General features: G+C 50.2%; 1 protein-coding gene across 3 annotated transcripts in view; it reads left to right on the top strand.

Moving 5' to 3' along the window:
- Window positions 1–16,409, top strand: part of LOC143172822 (mitogen-activated protein kinase 4-like) — a 42,501-nt gene extending 26,092 nt beyond the window's left edge. For 2 of the 3 annotated variants that reach the window (XM_076362634.1, XM_076362633.1), the window contains 4 exons: window positions 4,671–4,815; window positions 10,644–10,805; window positions 12,949–13,150; window positions 15,013–16,409. In XM_076362634.1, coding sequence (XP_076218749.1) covers window positions 4,758–4,815; window positions 10,644–10,805; window positions 12,949–13,150; window positions 15,013–15,700 — 1,110 coding nt within the window. In that variant the 5' untranslated portion in view covers window positions 4,671–4,757 and the 3' untranslated portion in view covers window positions 15,701–16,409. Of the gene's footprint in view, window positions 1–4,670; window positions 4,816–8,519; window positions 8,795–10,643; window positions 10,806–12,948; window positions 13,151–15,012 lie in introns of those variants that run through there. The other variant, XM_076362636.1, reaches the window with a different exon arrangement.
- The last annotated feature ends 218 nt before the right edge of the window (window positions 16,410–16,627 follow it).

Genomic DNA, 16,627 nt, shown 5'->3' with positions numbered 1-16,627 from the left:
GACTCGGTTATTCTCCTTCTCTGTCCTCTGATGAAGCACGTAATAGTCTGTGGTCCTGAAATAAATGCGCTCTGTCATCCCAAAACGATGAGAACACACGTCACGTTGCTGGAGCCATGCACAACGGCAGTTTTATTATTTTATTATGGAGCAACGTTCCTGCAAACCCGGCGTCTTTCCCAGCCTCTCCTAGAACTGCCCTACCTGCCTTTTAAAAAAATAAGCTTAAAAAACATGCTCTGAAGAGGCAGCAGTCTGCTGCTGCACCAGGATTATTCCGAAAGCTTGGGGTTGTTGCTATTTTGAGTCCCCTCTTGGCACTGCAGCCGCCTGCACCAGGAGCCGACCCGGCTCCCGCGGGTGCAGCAGCAGGAATCCCGTTTGTGGCTGGGGACGGAGGTGCGGATACGCGGGCTGTGTCTGGATCCTGCTGGAGTTCCAGTTCACGGGCACCTGGTCTGCACCGCTGTGGCTTTTTGAGTGCAGAAAGATGGATTTTGGTGTGAAATACGCTCAGGAGAGGCTTTGGGCTGTGGCGTCAGGGGCTGCTTGGTTTGCAGTAGGTGGGATCCTGAATTTCGGCGTCTGCCTCAAGGAGACCTGCCCTTGGTCCCTCGAGCTCCAAGGAGGAGCTCCGGGCTTGGGCGATGGATGTTGCAGAGCACCGGCTGGTCTTGCTGTGCTCCCCATGTGCTGCCATGCCGTGCCAGCTTCCCTCGGCGCGCTTGGGATGCAGGCGGTCCAGTGTGCCGTGACCAGTGTGACACCGGGATGCAGCAGCACCCGCGCCCATCCGAAATTCTCCTCCTGGTGTTACAAGCAGCGCACAAAATCCGTGTTGTGTAAAGGTTAGAAAAAGCATTCATTTTTCTTTGCTTTTCAGTTTCCTTGCTGTGCTGTTTGATACGACTTGATGCTTATCCTACCTGTAGTGAATTCATCACCTTTACAGATTGCCTGAGCTGTTCCTGGACATGCCGCAGGAGCAGAGGAGAAGCAGGGAAATGGTACTTGAAAACTGCAAAAAAAAAAAAATAGCACGGGCGGGCTTGAGAGCAAGCCTTGGACTTGAAACTATTTCTGTTTTAAAATTAACTCCATTATATCAGTTTTTAAAGAGACTCCAGTGGTTCTTCAGTTCAGAAAGGGCTGTGCTGAATCCACAGAATATTGTCATGAAGATGTATGTTCCATCTTAATTAGAACTAATTAGTATGCTTCTGCTCTTGGTCTTTCTGTCTGGTTGAATCTACGTAAATGGTGACATCCTTGTGCTAAAGCCCATGCCTTGCGTAGGTGGTGGCTGGAAGTGCTCGGGCTCTCCATTCTGGCACGGCTGCTGCCCTCGTGTAAGTCTTGGCACCACGGGTAAGAGCTGAGCCTGTACCTAACCCAGGTGTAAGTGGATCCTTAGCCAAGCATCCTGCGGCTGTGCCGGTGACTGCATGATCCCGGCTCCCAGAGCTGTGGTGATATTTCTCCATAGGACTTGATAGTCCACAGGACTGTAGTTACTTCCTCCAGGTGGTAGGACAGGAACTTAGGTATTTTGTAAAAATAAAGATCTAGCCCATGTTTTTAGCCACCGTGGAGGCAGAGCAGACATCAGTGTTGGGGCTGTACAAGCCGCTCAGGACTGGGGTGCCATGCTGCCCAGCCGGGGGGCACTCCCAGCCGCTCGGGCCAGGTCGGAAAAGTCTTGATTTTCAAACCTCCCATCAGCCCTTCCCAGTATTTTCCCCCTGAGAAAGAGGAGGGATAACCCAGAGCCCAGCAGCGGAATGCCGTGGGAAGCAAGGGGGGGGTCCAACTGTACGGTCCACGAGTCGGTGGGATGGAGGGAAGCTGTAGGTTGCTCCTCTCCACAGGTCCTTCCTGGGCTTGGTGGTGGGTGACCCAATGGTCTGGGTTATTCAGCAGACGAAAGCAGGGAGACGACAGTCAAATACCCAGTGATGGGTAACAGAAGAGGGAAGCACAATGAGAAGCACTGCTGATTAATTACCACCAGTAACCTCACGCGGCAGGGGAGGGGTTGAAGACGTGTCCAAAATATTTGGTGAGTTTTTGCAGGGAATTTTCTCCGATGCATGAGAGGTGCCTGGGAAGAAAAGGTTTGGCTTGTTGCAACATATAGATATTTGCAGTGTATTGCTCATACATTTTGCATGGTGCACACACCCCCAAGAACTCAAATCCGTCTTGCTGTCAGAGAGGAGAAATGTATGAACCGAGCGTTAAATCTGTAAGGAGAGTGGCATTCCTGTGCTGGGAAAGGGAGGAAATTGCTCCAGCCAGGAATTGCCCTGGGTCACTATCCCCAAAGTTTATTTTCTTAGGATTTTTCCAATAAATACCAACGTCTCCATTGTTGGGAATAATTGCAGTAGCTGAAAAGCAGCGGTCTGATCGGATAATGTCTGGGGGCTTTTGTGCCAGTTCTGATTGAGCAAGCATTAGCAAAAATATAACAGCATTAAATGAAACTTCTCAGCTAATCAGTCTCCATTACGACTTCTCTTGAGGAGACCAAAATTGAAAAGTTCTTTTAAAAGCAAACCCTTTATGATTGAAAGCTTGACGACTTGCACGTTTGGAAATTGGAACAAAAACCTGCATTGGGTTATAAATATAGGAGGGGCGTTATAAACCTCTTATTGTTTGTGACGGCACACTGCTCTCGCATTTACGCTGAGAGATGTGTCCTGTAACATCCTAGGAGATGTTACAGAGCATAACTGCATCCGCAGTTATATCGCAACTGAAAACAGTTTATGAAACTATATCAGTTGGGGTGGAGTTTTCAACTGAGTTTTTACGTGAGCTGTATTCATGCTGTCATTGCATTTTGATACTCTCCAAATGCTTCATGGCATTTAAATGCAATTCAACTTTATAATTTCATTTTATTTTGTCTTTTCTACTGTGTTTCAATCTACCGCGTTCTGTTAATGCGTTATATTTAATATAGAAAATACCACTTATGAATATTCCAACATTATCCTCATGAAATAACCGTTCATGTCCAACCCCGGCGTGGCACCCACGCATCCGGAGCTTGGCCGGAGGGCGAAGCCGGGAGCGCTGGGACGTCCCTTACGGTGCCAGCGTTATTTGCAGGATTGAACGCATCCCCTTGATTTCAGCGGGAGCTGCTGAGCGCTTGGCACTTGTGTTAAATCTCCTGGGTAAGTTCAGGAACGGGAGGGCCGTGGTCCAAAGAGACGACGGCGCTCGGTCTTTGTCCCATGGGCTGCTGCTGAGGGCTTCTCCTTTAAAACCAGGTCAAGCATCCCCGCCGACCAGCCTGACTGTAAGCAAAGTAGGACGGAGGATGAGGACCTGCCCCACGCCACTCGGCTGCCAGAGGCGACGCTGGGGCCCCAGCGGCTGGGTGGCGAGGGAGGGAGGCGATTTATTAGGCAGGACTCAGGCTCAGCGCAGAAAGGGCAGGGTTTCCTAGCTCTTCATCAGCTAGCTAATCCCTGAAAGGGCTTTCCCACTTATCCCGTGGTGCCTTATTTTCAAGAGTCTTGGCTAGAAGCCCTTGCGGGGCTGTGTTACCCGCTCGGCGACGCTTTAAGACATCTGCTGGTCCAGGAGACTTTCCTTCCAGGCGGCAGTGATTTTCCTCCATAAATGTGTTTTTCTGCCGGTCCCCTTGTTCTTCTCTTTATGACAAGATCCCACATCTCACCCCTGTAAGATTCCGCATGGGCTCGTCCGCAGTTCCCAGCGCATGCCCCAAACCGAAGCGGGGTTCACTGCAGCAGCATCCCGAGGGTGCAGGCGGGGCGAACTCGCCTGGCATCTGTGAGAGGCCGGATCCTGCTGAGCGCTGCCCGCTTGGGAGCCCCGTGTGCTCCCCGTGCCACCTCTGCTCCGGTCTTGTGTGTCCCCCGGTGCTCGCCGTGTGTTTGTGCCCAGCCAGGGCTGACCCACGGGCAGCTGCTCTTGCGTGGGCTCCCCAGGGAGCTCCTGCCCTTCAAAAATTCAATTTCAGCATCAGTGCTGGGAGTTGGATCTGTGGGAATTCAGCGCCACGTAGCTTGCTGTTACCAGCGGTTTAGGTAGCTATGGAGGGACTATAGACATATGCTTAACTAGAGGTGGAATCAGGAAAAGATTGCAGACTGGTAACTTCTGGAAATCCAAGCACTGTGCTTGCGGGTACTGAGCTGGGAAAGGCTTCCTTCACGCACCGGTGGGTTATAGCTGGGACCCAGCAAAGTACTTAAATAATGTGCTTAACTTCCAAAATGTCTCAGATGGTCAAATTGGGATTTATATAATACATCTAAGTCTTCTAATAGTGACCTGAAATAACTTTTGCAGGTGTGATCTGCAAATCTGAGCTATTAAAGCCATTTGTCCTTTGCAGAAGACGCTTCAATACCACACTGACAAACAGCAGATAAGTTTTTGGGGAGCGGCAAGTGCTTTACCTCCTGGAGCACCGAAGCATCTCTGTTTCTAGTGGCGTATGTCTCACCTCTTTGCTTCCTGCAAGATATACAACCGCAGCCTGCCACAGATGCAGCACAAGCGCGGTGGGCAGGTTTCTCTGCAGGATCCGATGGTGGGGCCACGGTGGGCAGTGAGGGCTGACCGGGGAGGAGCGGAGGAGCTCTCTTGCAAGGTTGCTGACGTCTCTGTCTCTGCTTTTTCAGGGTTACCTTTCCGAAGGCTTAGTAACAAAATGGTATCGCTCCCCCCGCCTCCTCCTCTCACCAAACAACTACACCAAAGCCATCGATATGTGGGCGGCCGGCTGCATCCTGGCCGAGATGCTGACGGGAAGGATGCTCTTCGCTGGTAGGTTTCTGGCTTCCGTTGATTCATTTTTTTTCTCCTTCCCTCCTTCCTCGCTACCCAATTCGAAGGCTTTTTAGCATGGCAGAGGGAATTCCCCTCTCCTTGCCAGCCAAGGCAACGCTTGTAGCATCGCTACAGGGATCCTGTGGTTGGTTATTAGACACGAGAGCTGTCTCGAGAACAAACTTCACTTGCACAACCTCTGCTATTAGAGGGACCCTTGGTCGGTGCAAACTTCCCTGATACAGGCAGGTCCCTGGGGACAGAGAAGAGTTACCGTCTTGATTTGCACTCAGCCTTCTTGTGCTTGGGAAGGACACGTGGTGGTATGGGTGTGATGGCACCCGGTGGGAAGCCAACGGCCGTTGGGGTGCCCGAGGCTGGCCAGGGTCGGCGATGCCTCTGTGCCGAGCCTTGCCGGGCAGGGACGGTCTGCTGCCAAAAGCAAAACCCGAAACAAAGAACAGTTCTGATGAAACAACAAAACCTTTTTCTGTTTCTGGGTTTCCAACAGAAAATAAGAGCTTTTTGTTGGGAGGGAGGATGCTAAAAAAATATCATAGGGTAGAGTATAAGGGCAAGAGATAAAGTGGCCCTGTCCCAAGAGGTTTGTACTCTATGCCATGGATTTGAATTGTGATTGGTGTCTTCAAGGTATTTCTTTTCTTTGAGGGAAGACATTTGAATGCCACTACCCATTTTCAGCCATTTTCAGCATTCCTATAAGCGGGTATTGGAGTTGTAAAAGTGCAGTGCAAGGAAAAGGAGACAAAAAAAAGCACCGGCAAGGAGCGCATAATTATCAGTGCAGCATTTGAAGCTCAACTCTGATGTTCTTGAGAAGCAAATCTTTATTTAATACAATTCCACAAATGCTACTGTCAGGAGCAAAGCTCTGCTTCCCAAGCTGGGACATGGAGCCGCTCCTTCAGGAATGAAGCAGCCGCTCTCTGCCTGTTGAACAAGCCGCCTCCCTGCCCAAGGTCTGCAGCAGTGCTCCTCCTTGGTTGTCTCTCCATCGCCCATTAGCGTTTTGAATGACAAGGTTTGACGCATTTCGTGAGCAGCTGTTCGCAGTTTTGTGTAAATAAATAATTAGACCCATTAATAATGGAGAAGGACATTTTCTTCACAAATATTTCAGTGCACCGCAGAGCTCCGCAGCCGGTGTTTGATTGTAGCTGCTCTGTCGCTCCCGCTTGCAGCTTCCATATTTCTTTTGTGAAAGCTGAAAATTAAGCAGTCGGTATCATTTTGAAGAGATCATTAAAATTGCCTCCCTCTCCTTCCTTCCTCTTGTCCCCAGTCTTCCCTCCCCAAAATTTTCAAGTCCAGGGACTTCAGCTCTGAAAATTATGCATCAGACCTGGCTGCTCCTGCTGCCTCCTCGGGATACATTCCAGGAGCGGGGACATCTCCACATGCCACTTGTCCCTACAGGCGCAGGGCATTTTCTGGTCTCGCTGGGAGATGCTGCACATGAGTGAGCTCCCAAGGCAGCTCTGCCAGCCGCCTCCCCTTGCCGAGCTGTGGTTTGCACCATGGAAGAGTCTCCGAGCTTTTTGGGTGGAAACAAACTGGACGATGCCTTTCCAGGGCAGAGCTAAGGCTCTGCCAGTCCAGGGCACCGGACCCGAACTAGCCCCAGGTAAACCAGAGCAGCAGAAGCAAACCCCAGCACAGATGGCAGGGTCCTGGTCTTGCAGGAGTTGCACCAGACCAGAGCAATGCGCCGCCTCGTATTAAACTGGGTGTAGCTGGAGCCCCAGGGAAATCCTTTTGGGCTCTTAAGTCAGTCTCTCTTTTCCTATACTTGCTCCTCATGTCAAACAGCAAAACAAGACTGGCTCGTCCAGGTCCTTCTCTGGCTGTCCCCATCAGAGCACCCAAGCACTCATCTTTATCCTGGTTTTCCAAACTGTGCTTGACCCCTCTCTCAGCCCCAGCTTGGTTTTCGTGCTGTTTCTGGACCCCAGGGGTAGAAGCTACCTTGGCTGACACCAGCCATCTACTGCCTAGGTGTCCGAGCTGGTCCCTAAAGCTCCCTTCATGGTCAAGGCAGAGGCAAAGGCAGCTCCAGGATGTGCTTCATCTGGCCTCTGTTAGCTGTCTGCCTTCAGCTGAGATTGTGCCTTAGAAATATTTATTTTTCCACTACTGCTCACAAAGAGCATCTGGAGAATGAGCTGAAGTGCCCATGCTGGTGTTGCATGTGGCTACAGGTGAGATCAGTCCTGTCCCGGCTGCCTGGGCAAGATGCCCCAGAGCAGCCATACAGGAACCTGCTTTGCAGGTTGGTTCCTGAGAGTCCACAGCAGGTTCGAGATCAGGAGATGGGATTTGGCAGACCATAGACTGGGTTCAGCCAGACAAGTGCTGCGAGCACCCCTGCTTCTCTGCTCTCCAGCCCTGTGCAATCGCTTAATAAGCTCCCAGATGATGGCAGGATACTTAGTTAATGGGGGGCGGATCAAAACTGAAGCTCAAAATACATATTCCTTTTGGGTTGCTTTAAAAATAGTCTGTAGAGTTGTTACGAGAATGTCCTGGCCCCGTGCACCGTTTTCCTGGCCTCCTCCTATACCAGTAAATAAAGAAGAGCCAGGGTGGGAGCTGGCAGTGGGGCAGGGTGCCCGTGGTGTCCCATGCCAAGTACCATCTTTCATCTGCTGGCGTCCAAAGAGGAGGAGAATAAAACCCAACCACTCAGAATAGCTAAAACTGGCAAACACTTGCATGGCAGCGTGGGTTCATCTTTGCTTTTGCTTTTCTCCTCTGTGCTTGGGAGAAGGAGTTTGCCCCCGGCCAGCCGCAGCCCCCATCACTGCAGGATGAGACCCAGAAGGAGACTGGGTCACCAACAAACACCCCGTGGGAAATAACAGCGATGTAGTTCCCAGAAAGTTGCAAACCTCCAGTAATTGCCTTACCCTGGATAAATTGTTTTTTGAGTACGCGTCAGCGGCACAATTTAAATTGGGTGCTTAGCATAAGTCAATATAATTAACTCAGTAGTCTATCTGGGGTGCTTAAGCAACGCAGTTAAATTAAGGTGATCGGTTATTAGGAATAGATGTCACTCGCTGCTTTCATTCTCCTACACAAGTTAACGAATACCCAGCAGAGAGGGACTCCCAGCCCCCTTGCCCTCCCCGCAGCCCCTTCTCTAGGCCGTGTGGTGGCAGGAGCAGCTTTGGGTTTGGCAGAGCCCCGGGAGGGCACAAGAAATTTGGCTAACCCAAAGCTCACAGGAGCGTAGCACGTCTCCAACAGCTAAAATCTGGTTTGCAGACCTTTGGAGAGCTCCCCACCATGAGCAGCATGGAAAACAGGGAAGAGCATCCGTAACTGAGCGGCTACAGCTCCCTCCGGTGACTTTTCCACCCTCTGCTGCTGAAGCGTATCTGAAAGCATCGCCAGCAGAAGCAAGAGAAAATAAGAGAAAGAAAAAAGCTGCCTGTCCTCGCAGGTCTCCGTGGGGATCGCCAGTGGGGCCGTGCCCGTGACCAAGAGCTAGGAGGTGGCACGGTGGCTTTTCCCATGGGATCAGCGCTTGCTCCTAGAGGAGTCGCTAGCAGGGCTTGGGTGCTCACGCGGGACTTGGCTGCAAGCCCGGGGAAGGGTTGCCTTTTCCAAGACACGATGCAGAGCTCCTCATTCTCTCCTCGGGTAACGACAGCACGTTGCGTTTATTCTGTCTGTAGTTCATGTTTTTCTTTTCAGGAATTAATGCCTCCGGAAGGTCCCTAGGAATTACATAAATAAAGGATAATGGTGGAGGATTGGGTTCCTGAGAGCCGTAATTCAACGCTTCCAGAGTTGCATTAGCAGCTTCTTTGTGTGACTGAACACGGTGCCTTTCGGCTGCCAGGGACCTTCAGTGAGCAGTGGCTGGAGCTGCACTGAGAGGAGAACAGCCACAACGCCTTTGTGACTTTTAATACCCTGTAATTTTGATCACGGTTTGGGAACTAGCATGACTAACAAGGTGTTTGTTTCCTGATGGTCATCTTTAGTTTCTCCTGGAGCCATGCTGTGAACCTCTAAATGACCTGAAATTAGTTTTCCTATAGGAAAGTGAATTCATTTGCCCGGGATTGATCTTAGGAGGGTGTCCCTCTGTCTTTTTTGCTTTTCCTGTTGCTCTATCTTCTTCTGAGGCTTTGTTCTGAGCAGACCTGTGGTGTGCTAATGTCAGTGTTGGTTTGGGGTTGTCTAAGTTCATTGCCGTGTCCTGGCTCAGAGCTCTGCCATTCGGGGTGAAAGTGGCCACGACTGCATTGAACCAAACCTTGTTGGAGTGATGAGGCCACGATGGATGGAGACCCTGTCCCAGCTTCAACGTTTGGACCTACCCTTGCCCAGTGGGTGTGTGTTTGGGGTCAGCTCCATGGATGTGAGTCTGGAAACCTCCTGCAGACCCACAGGGGAGCTCTGGGCTGGGAAGGGCAGCCCCTGTGAGGTGCCAGGGACCTCCAAAGGGATGGGGTTGCTTGAGGGCTTGATGCCAGCGATGGTCTCCACCATGCCCTACGAGCTGGCCTCTCCACCCTCCCTGCAGACTGATTAGAAGTGCTGTGCCATAAATGAGGTTCACTCCTCTTGCTGTGGATCAGCCAGGCGCTGCTTGCCAGTGAAGCAGCCTGAAATCCATGACTTGGACAGCAGGGACTTGGTAGCCCAAAAATCCCCGTTGGTTTGTCTGCCCCAGCCAGCTCGCTGTCTTAATAGATAGTCCTGCCTCTAATGACAGAATATTTATAACCGGCGTTTCTGGCAGACAGAAAATCAATAGTGGGACTCGGTATTTCTGCCAGGCTGCTTCTCTGTATACGCAGGAAGCTGGAAATCAGCCGCGGAGCTCTTGGTCACGTCCAATAGTGTGCTAAAGAATGGGATTAACGTTCATTAATGAGGCGGTTGGCTCCGCTCCGCTGGCACTGCTGCTTCTCTCCTCTCAATGACTGATCGCCAGTCCTGAGCGGGGGCTTAGGGATGCGTGGATAAATATGTCCTGAAGGAAAGGATTAAAAAATACATGATTGTTCGTAGCAGCTGTGGGGATCCTCACCATCAGAGCCTTGACTTGGTGCCCAGCAGCCAGGTGGGACCCGGTCAGAAAACCCCTTTCCCATCGGGAGAGAGCAGAGGTCAGGCACTTGCATTCATTTAAAGATGAAGCCTTTGGGACTCCTGGAGCTGGGTTCACGATCTTCTTGTTATCGCTGGGGTTGTGGCAGCACTTTTTGTCGCTGCTGCACAGAGGGGCTTTGCTTCTCGGTGTAGCACAGCACGTGGCGGGGACGTGTGGTGACAGCATCGGGCACTGCCCTGCCTGGCCGCAGCCGTGTGAGCCGGGATGCTTCATTTGGGGTTACGAACGAGCCCACCCATAGTGTTGCTTAAAGAGGGTCGTCATTTTGAGGCCGTTAGATATCTGTCACCTTCCATCATGCAGGATGGACCCCACCGATGGGTAATAGCTCCCATGCCCCGTGATTTCAGTCGGGTACGGTTTCTGCGTCATAGCCATTTTAAATAGATGGCTAGGTTACTCGAAAAGCTGCACAGACAGCCTCAGGGTGATTACACCAGGAGGGCAAATTGTCTAGGTTAATGCTTTCACCCTTAGAAAGAGGTGACCCAGCTGGGAGTCCCACCACATTTTCCTTGGAGCAAAGAGTGGTGGCTAATGCGGGGATGCATCAGCGTGGAGGGGCTGCCGGGAGATGCAGCGCTGCGGTGACGTGGCTGATAATACCACCACCACCCCACCCCCCGATTTAACTTCTGGGTCTCAACTCACTGCCTGTTTTCTACCCGTTTAGGGGGTCATGAGCTGGAACAGATGCAGCTTATTCTGGAGACGATCCCCGTTATCCACGAGGAAGACAAAGAGGAGTTGCTCAAAGTGATGCCCACGTTCATCAACAGCACCTGGGAAGTGAGGAAGCCGCTGCGCAAGCTGCTCCCCGAAGTGGACAGTGAAGGTACCGTAGTGCCCGCTGGCTTCGGCAATGTCCTTCCCCTGGGACTTCCCCCGCCTGCCGTGTTTTCAGACCTATTTCCCCAGAGGGTCACAGGAATCGTCCTATAAGGCCAAGCACATGAATGCTGGTGCATGAGAGTTCAGATATCTGAGGGTCTGCAATGCTTGCTCCCGCCTGGAGCTCACGCGTCCCCACCGCTGTCCCCCCGGGTCCTGCTCGCCATCCCACTGGGGAAGGCATGAGCTGCAGGACGGCACTCATGATGCAGTAGCTTTCTCGCAGGTAGCTCATACAGAAATAAGGGTGAAATAGTCTTCTAGGACTATTCCAAGACACTTTCAAGGTGCATCCCTGCCTTCCTGCGCCTCTTCTTGAGCTGTAAGTGAGGGTTCAGCCCAGAGGTTATTTTCAAGTCCCGTTCATTTTCTTGCTGCACTTTTTGCATGAACGCAATTGTATAGTACAAGGAAATAAATGCTTTTACTTCACAAATACCTGAACTCTTTGAGGTGGTTGCTACAGGCAGAAACGTCCAGGTGCTCCGAGGCTTGGACATCACTCGCGTCGGGCTGTCGCAGCCTGCAATGCTCGAATACCACTTCAGCCACTTCCCTCCTTTGGCTAAAGCTTAAAAAAAAAAAAAAATCAGCAGTGTGTTGCTGCGAGGGGGCTGCGGGTTCCACAGGCTTTTGGACCTGAACTTTTGCCCGGAGCAGCTTTGTAGGCAGTGAGAGCTTGCAGGGCGGCGGCCGGAGTTGAGCAGTGTGGACCAGGGCACGCCAGCTCTTCCGAATTCCTTCCAAGGCTTAAACCGGGGCTGGTGGACCTGGCCACCGGCTTTTGGGAAGACGTCAAGACCAAGCCCGGCTTGTGTTCGCTGGCGTGACTCTTCATTATAAGGCATCCGCTATATGGGCTTGGCAATGTGATACCCGTCGGCCCAGGTTACCCAGGGACCGCGTCAGCCTCCGGCAAGCAGGAATGGATTTATTCCCCGTCGTCACTGTGGGAAGAAAGGTCACCTGCGCCCCTCACATAATTCATTGACATTTTTCTGCCTCTCTGACCCGTAATATATAGTAATATATAACGCGTAATATATCGTTCCGCCATGCTTCCTGCCCGCAGTCAGTGACCTTATGAAGCTACTTAATTAGTCCAAGCAATGAAATAATCTCGTGGGAGACAATCGGATATTGGTTAATGTTTAAGCACTGAGGCAATAGGTATGGCCCGCCCTTTCTGCTGAGTGATTTTGCCCCTAAAGAAACTGTCCCATTCACACAATTACATCTTTAATGGGGATATTTCTGAAGGTACAATGCAAAAGTTGTAACTGAAGAAAGGCATATTCCTACTTGTATTATCTGAACTCCAAGGGACTCTTCATGCACCAAGAATCAACTGAATAAGCGACATCTTTAATGACAGGTTTTGATCTTTTCACATAACCTCAGTAAAAGGAATCATCAAGGAAATCACAACAAACCCTCTACATTTAGGTTTAATTCTAGTCACTTTAATTGCGCTTAATTTCTTCCTTCATCATCATAGAAAGAGTTCATGCTCCACAATCTTTCTAAAATAATTTTAGGCACTCAGAATTCTATAAATATTAATGGGCAAAATCATTTCATAGTGTTGGTCACGCCGAAGACTTTTAAAAATTGCACTTTAAATCTCATCCCGCTTCAGCTGCACATAAAGATGTGAAATCAGTTGTCTGAAACGCAGTGTGCTTGTCGAATGGATCCGAGAGCGTGGAATCAAATGCCGACACCGTCCAAAGGTCTTTTTGGGGTACGAGTTTAGCGTTCTGGCCCGGGATCGCAGCACCAGGTATAACACGTATATGCTGTCCTGTGGAGGTGTGATGCTCTCACAGTCATTTCTCCTGCCTCGCTCGATGACTTGACACCTGCGGGCTGCAGGATTGCTCCACTGCAAGCGCGCAGCTCCCCTGGGGGGTAAGACGGATGCAGCAAGGACAGAAGTGCCCGTTTTAGATGCACACGGGATGTGACCTTTAATTCCTTCCTTACTTCGAGGGGATTTGTTATGGGGGATTCACGAGGCTCATCCTGGAAAGGAAGCTGGTATTGCTTTTGAGGAATTAGTGAGCTTGTTTCTCTCTGCTTCACAGCTATTGATTTTCTGGAGAAAATACTGACGTTTAACCCTATGGATCGATTAACGGCTGAGATGGGTCTGCAGCATCCTTACATGAGTCCGTATTCCTGCCCCGAGGATGAACCAGTGTCTCAGCATCCGTTCCGGATTGAGGATGAGATTGATGATATTTTACTGATGGAAGCCAACCAGAGCCAGATGTCTAACTGGGACAGGTATGGTACCCAAGGCTGGGCCAGAGACCAGATACTGGCTTAAATTCTTTAGGCAGAACTTGGCTGGTGAGTCTCTGACCTGCTCTTGATTGGGTTCAGTCACACGTGTTCCAGACCCACGAAAGACACCTGCTTTTCCTTCTTTATGCCATATTGTAATTCTAGCCCAAGCTGGCACGTTGCTGAAGCCACCGAGAGGTTCGTCATTGATTTCCACAGGGAGCAGATGTTGAGTCTGCACATTCCAGTTACTGAGTATCTTTCTGCTCTTGGTTTTATTCACAGCCTATATTGTCTTCATTTGAGTTACATCTGTTTAAGTGACGCTACGGTTCTTCCCTCTGTCCCTGTAATACAAGTTATAAGACAATGCAATTCTTGTACCTTTTGGGGACCGGGCCTGATTTGGAGCTCTATATTTATCACTTTTCAAGGTGCGTGAGCCCCAGAGGCCACAGATCTGGGGTCTCTTAAAAAAATCCTTAATTGTATTGACTTTTAAATGGTTTGCTGAAAGTTGTACAGGAAATTTAGAGCAGATCAAAGCCTTGAGCTGAGGTCTCTCATGTCCTAGATGATTACCCCAGTGACTAGGCCAGTCCCAGTACCGCAGCAGGTAGGACAAAATAAGCAGCTAAGAATTAACTACGTTCACTTTCCTATAGAGCTCCTTCCAGCTGAGCGGGGTGAGCTGGCTGAGGATGTCTGTGGCATCGTTCCTCTCTGCATAGCAATTAAATCTCCTCGCCGCCTTAATTCACTATATTTCACCAGCATTGAAAAAATAATCTAAAGAAATCCCTTGCCTTTGCTATTATTAATCTCTTTGCCTGGGTGAACAAGTATCAGGGTGGAGGCTGGGGGGGACAACCAGGTAAATTAGGTAAAGAGGAAAGCTGGAAGCTTTTCTCGGGATATCTATCTTCGGTGTATCGCCACAGCTCCGGCATCCCTGCCAGTTATAGTCCCCAAAGCAGCAAATCAGTTGCTGGAAGTCACCCTGACACCTTTTTATCTCTTGGCTTTCTTGGTGTGACACAAGAAGCTGGGACCTAGACTGTTGGTCCTGCCACCCAGCTGGGGACATCTGCCGTAGGGCCCTAAATTTCGCAACACAAGCCCAGTGTATTAGAGACGGGAAATGGTTTTGCCTGTGTGTTGTGGGACACCTGAAGAGCGTTTCATTGCCGGGACATAGAGCCCCAATACCTGGGATAACACATCTTTTAAATTTTAAATACTGGCTCGGTTAGGAGCCAGGAAATTAGATGTCACTTTGAAAACCGTGTCTAAGAATGGGTGTTGTCGGGTAATTGCAATCAAGGGAGTTCGACTGGCTTGAGAAGTTATCACTTGGCAAGGAGACCCTTCAGGGATGCTCTTGGTCCACGACGTCAGAGTAAACTGGTGATGTCCAATCTCAGTGGTGATTTAACCTCATCTTTTTTACTTCTGTGGCCACAATCAAGGAGCACTCACACTGTGGGTGCTTGTCTCTGGGCCGAGGGACAGTTTGATTGTTAATATTGTTAATCATGTTTTAATCCCAAGTGGAGAGAAGATGATGAGGGGCTAAAGGAAGGGGCCAGTTGGTTTGGTTGTTGGGCTTTTATTCCCGCTACTGATCCTGTCCATGCAGCTTGGGCAAGCCCAACTCATAAATCACTCAGCCCCCCTGCCTTTTTTAACACACAAGAAAAAGGTCTCTAATATTAATAAGAACTTAAAGATCTGTAGGTAAGCGGCATATTAGTAAGAAAAAGGTAAAAATAGCAGCAGCAGCAGCGTGCGTATCTGTTTGAGCACTGCTGTTTCTAAGGAAGCCATCATCTGCGTGTCTAATAGCAGCGTGTCTTTCGCAGGTATCACGTAAGCCTCTCCTCTGATTTGGAATGGAGACACGATAAATACCACGACATGGATGAGGTTCAGCGGGACCCCCGGGCCGGGTCTGAATCCATCGCTGAAGAAGCACAAGTTGATCCGCGGAAATACTCACAAAGCAGCTCGGAGAGGTTCTTGGAGCTATCCCACTCATCCATGGACCGAGTATTTGATGCCGATTGTGGGAAATCGTGTGATTATAAAGTGGGGTCACCTTCCTACTTGGACAAATTGCTGTGGAGAGACAATAAGCCCCATCATTACTCAGAGCCCAAGCTAATTTTAGATTTATCCCACTGGAAAAGAGCAACCATAGCACCCGCAGCTGAGCTATCGCTGGAAGAAGAACCATCCAACCTCTTTCTGGAGATCGCTCAGTGGGTGAAGAGCACGCAGGTGGGTCTCGAGTGTCCCAGTCCTCTTCCGGAGCTTCAGGAACGGAGCCTGCCATCTTCTCCTCACCATCTCCACAAAGAACCCACAGAGGTGAACAGTGAAACAGACCCTGAGTTTGACTTGGACGTCTTCATCTCCAGGGCGCTGAAACTTTGCACAAAACCCGAGGATCTTCCAGACAACAAGCTCAATGACATCAACGGGGCCTGCATATCTGAGCACCCCGGTGAGATTGTACAAACAGAGGTGTACCAGAAAGAGCGATGGTGAGGAACCCGCACCCAGGAAACCCCGCTGTATCTCCCTGTTCCTCTCTGATGGTGTGGCCATTGCCCGGGGCTGAGTGGCTTCCGTCTGTCACTGAGCATCCGTTTTTTACACTATACCCAACGCCTTTTTCTGAAAAGGCAAGCACAAACCACATGCCCCTTTTGATGCCTTAGAAATACCTTTAAGGGAATCAAGAGGTGTGAATGAAATACCGAGTTTGTTATACTGCCTTAACACTCTTGCCTTGCAATCTCTGGGACCTGTTTGAAACTTAAATGTACAAGGGAAAGACGACAGTACATGATAAGTTTACAAACAGAAGTCAAATCAACTTTTTTTCCTTTCTTTTTCTATAGCATCTTAAAATGACGAGGACAAAATCAGCATTTTCATTATGGTCAGACACCCTCCTGGTTTGACGGGTTCCCAAAACGCCAAACTTTGAGCTCCTCTGAGGCACCCGTGTGAGGACAGGCGGTACGGAGAGAAGCGGTGCCAAGTAGCGTCCGCGGTCAGCTGTCAGTCAGCAGAGAATGGAACTAGAGGTAGAGTTTGGCCATCAGACAGAAAATAACTCTTCGAGAATGTTAATGGGGAAGGAATTTGACCTACAAAATATGGGCCACTTGGGATTTTATTTTGTTTTTTCTGATTGGAAGACAAAATTTTTGCTAAGCGCACTCTCCTCGTTTGGTTTCTCACACATCAGTTCTCCCTTCTGTTGTACGGGGTAGATCTGAGCTCTCCGAGTACTTAGGAGGCCCCGTACGATGTGTTTCCGTGTAACAACCTGGTGCTGCGAGTCCTGTCTCGGGCAGCTGCCCAGCAGACCCCCAAATTCTGGTGGTAAGGGCTGGACAGGAGTCGAGAGCTAGAAACAGGGTGTCTCACGGTGCGGTGCTGCCTGGCACCACCAGCTACACAGAC

Source organism: Aptenodytes patagonicus, chromosome Z (assembly GCF_965638725.1).
Source record: "Aptenodytes patagonicus chromosome Z, bAptPat1.pri.cur, whole genome shotgun sequence".
In the NCBI taxonomy this organism is placed as follows: domain Eukaryota; kingdom Metazoa; phylum Chordata; class Aves; order Sphenisciformes; family Spheniscidae; genus Aptenodytes; species Aptenodytes patagonicus.
The sequence above is the reverse complement of the archived record's forward strand: the minus strand, read 5'-3'. Positions and strand labels throughout refer to the sequence as shown.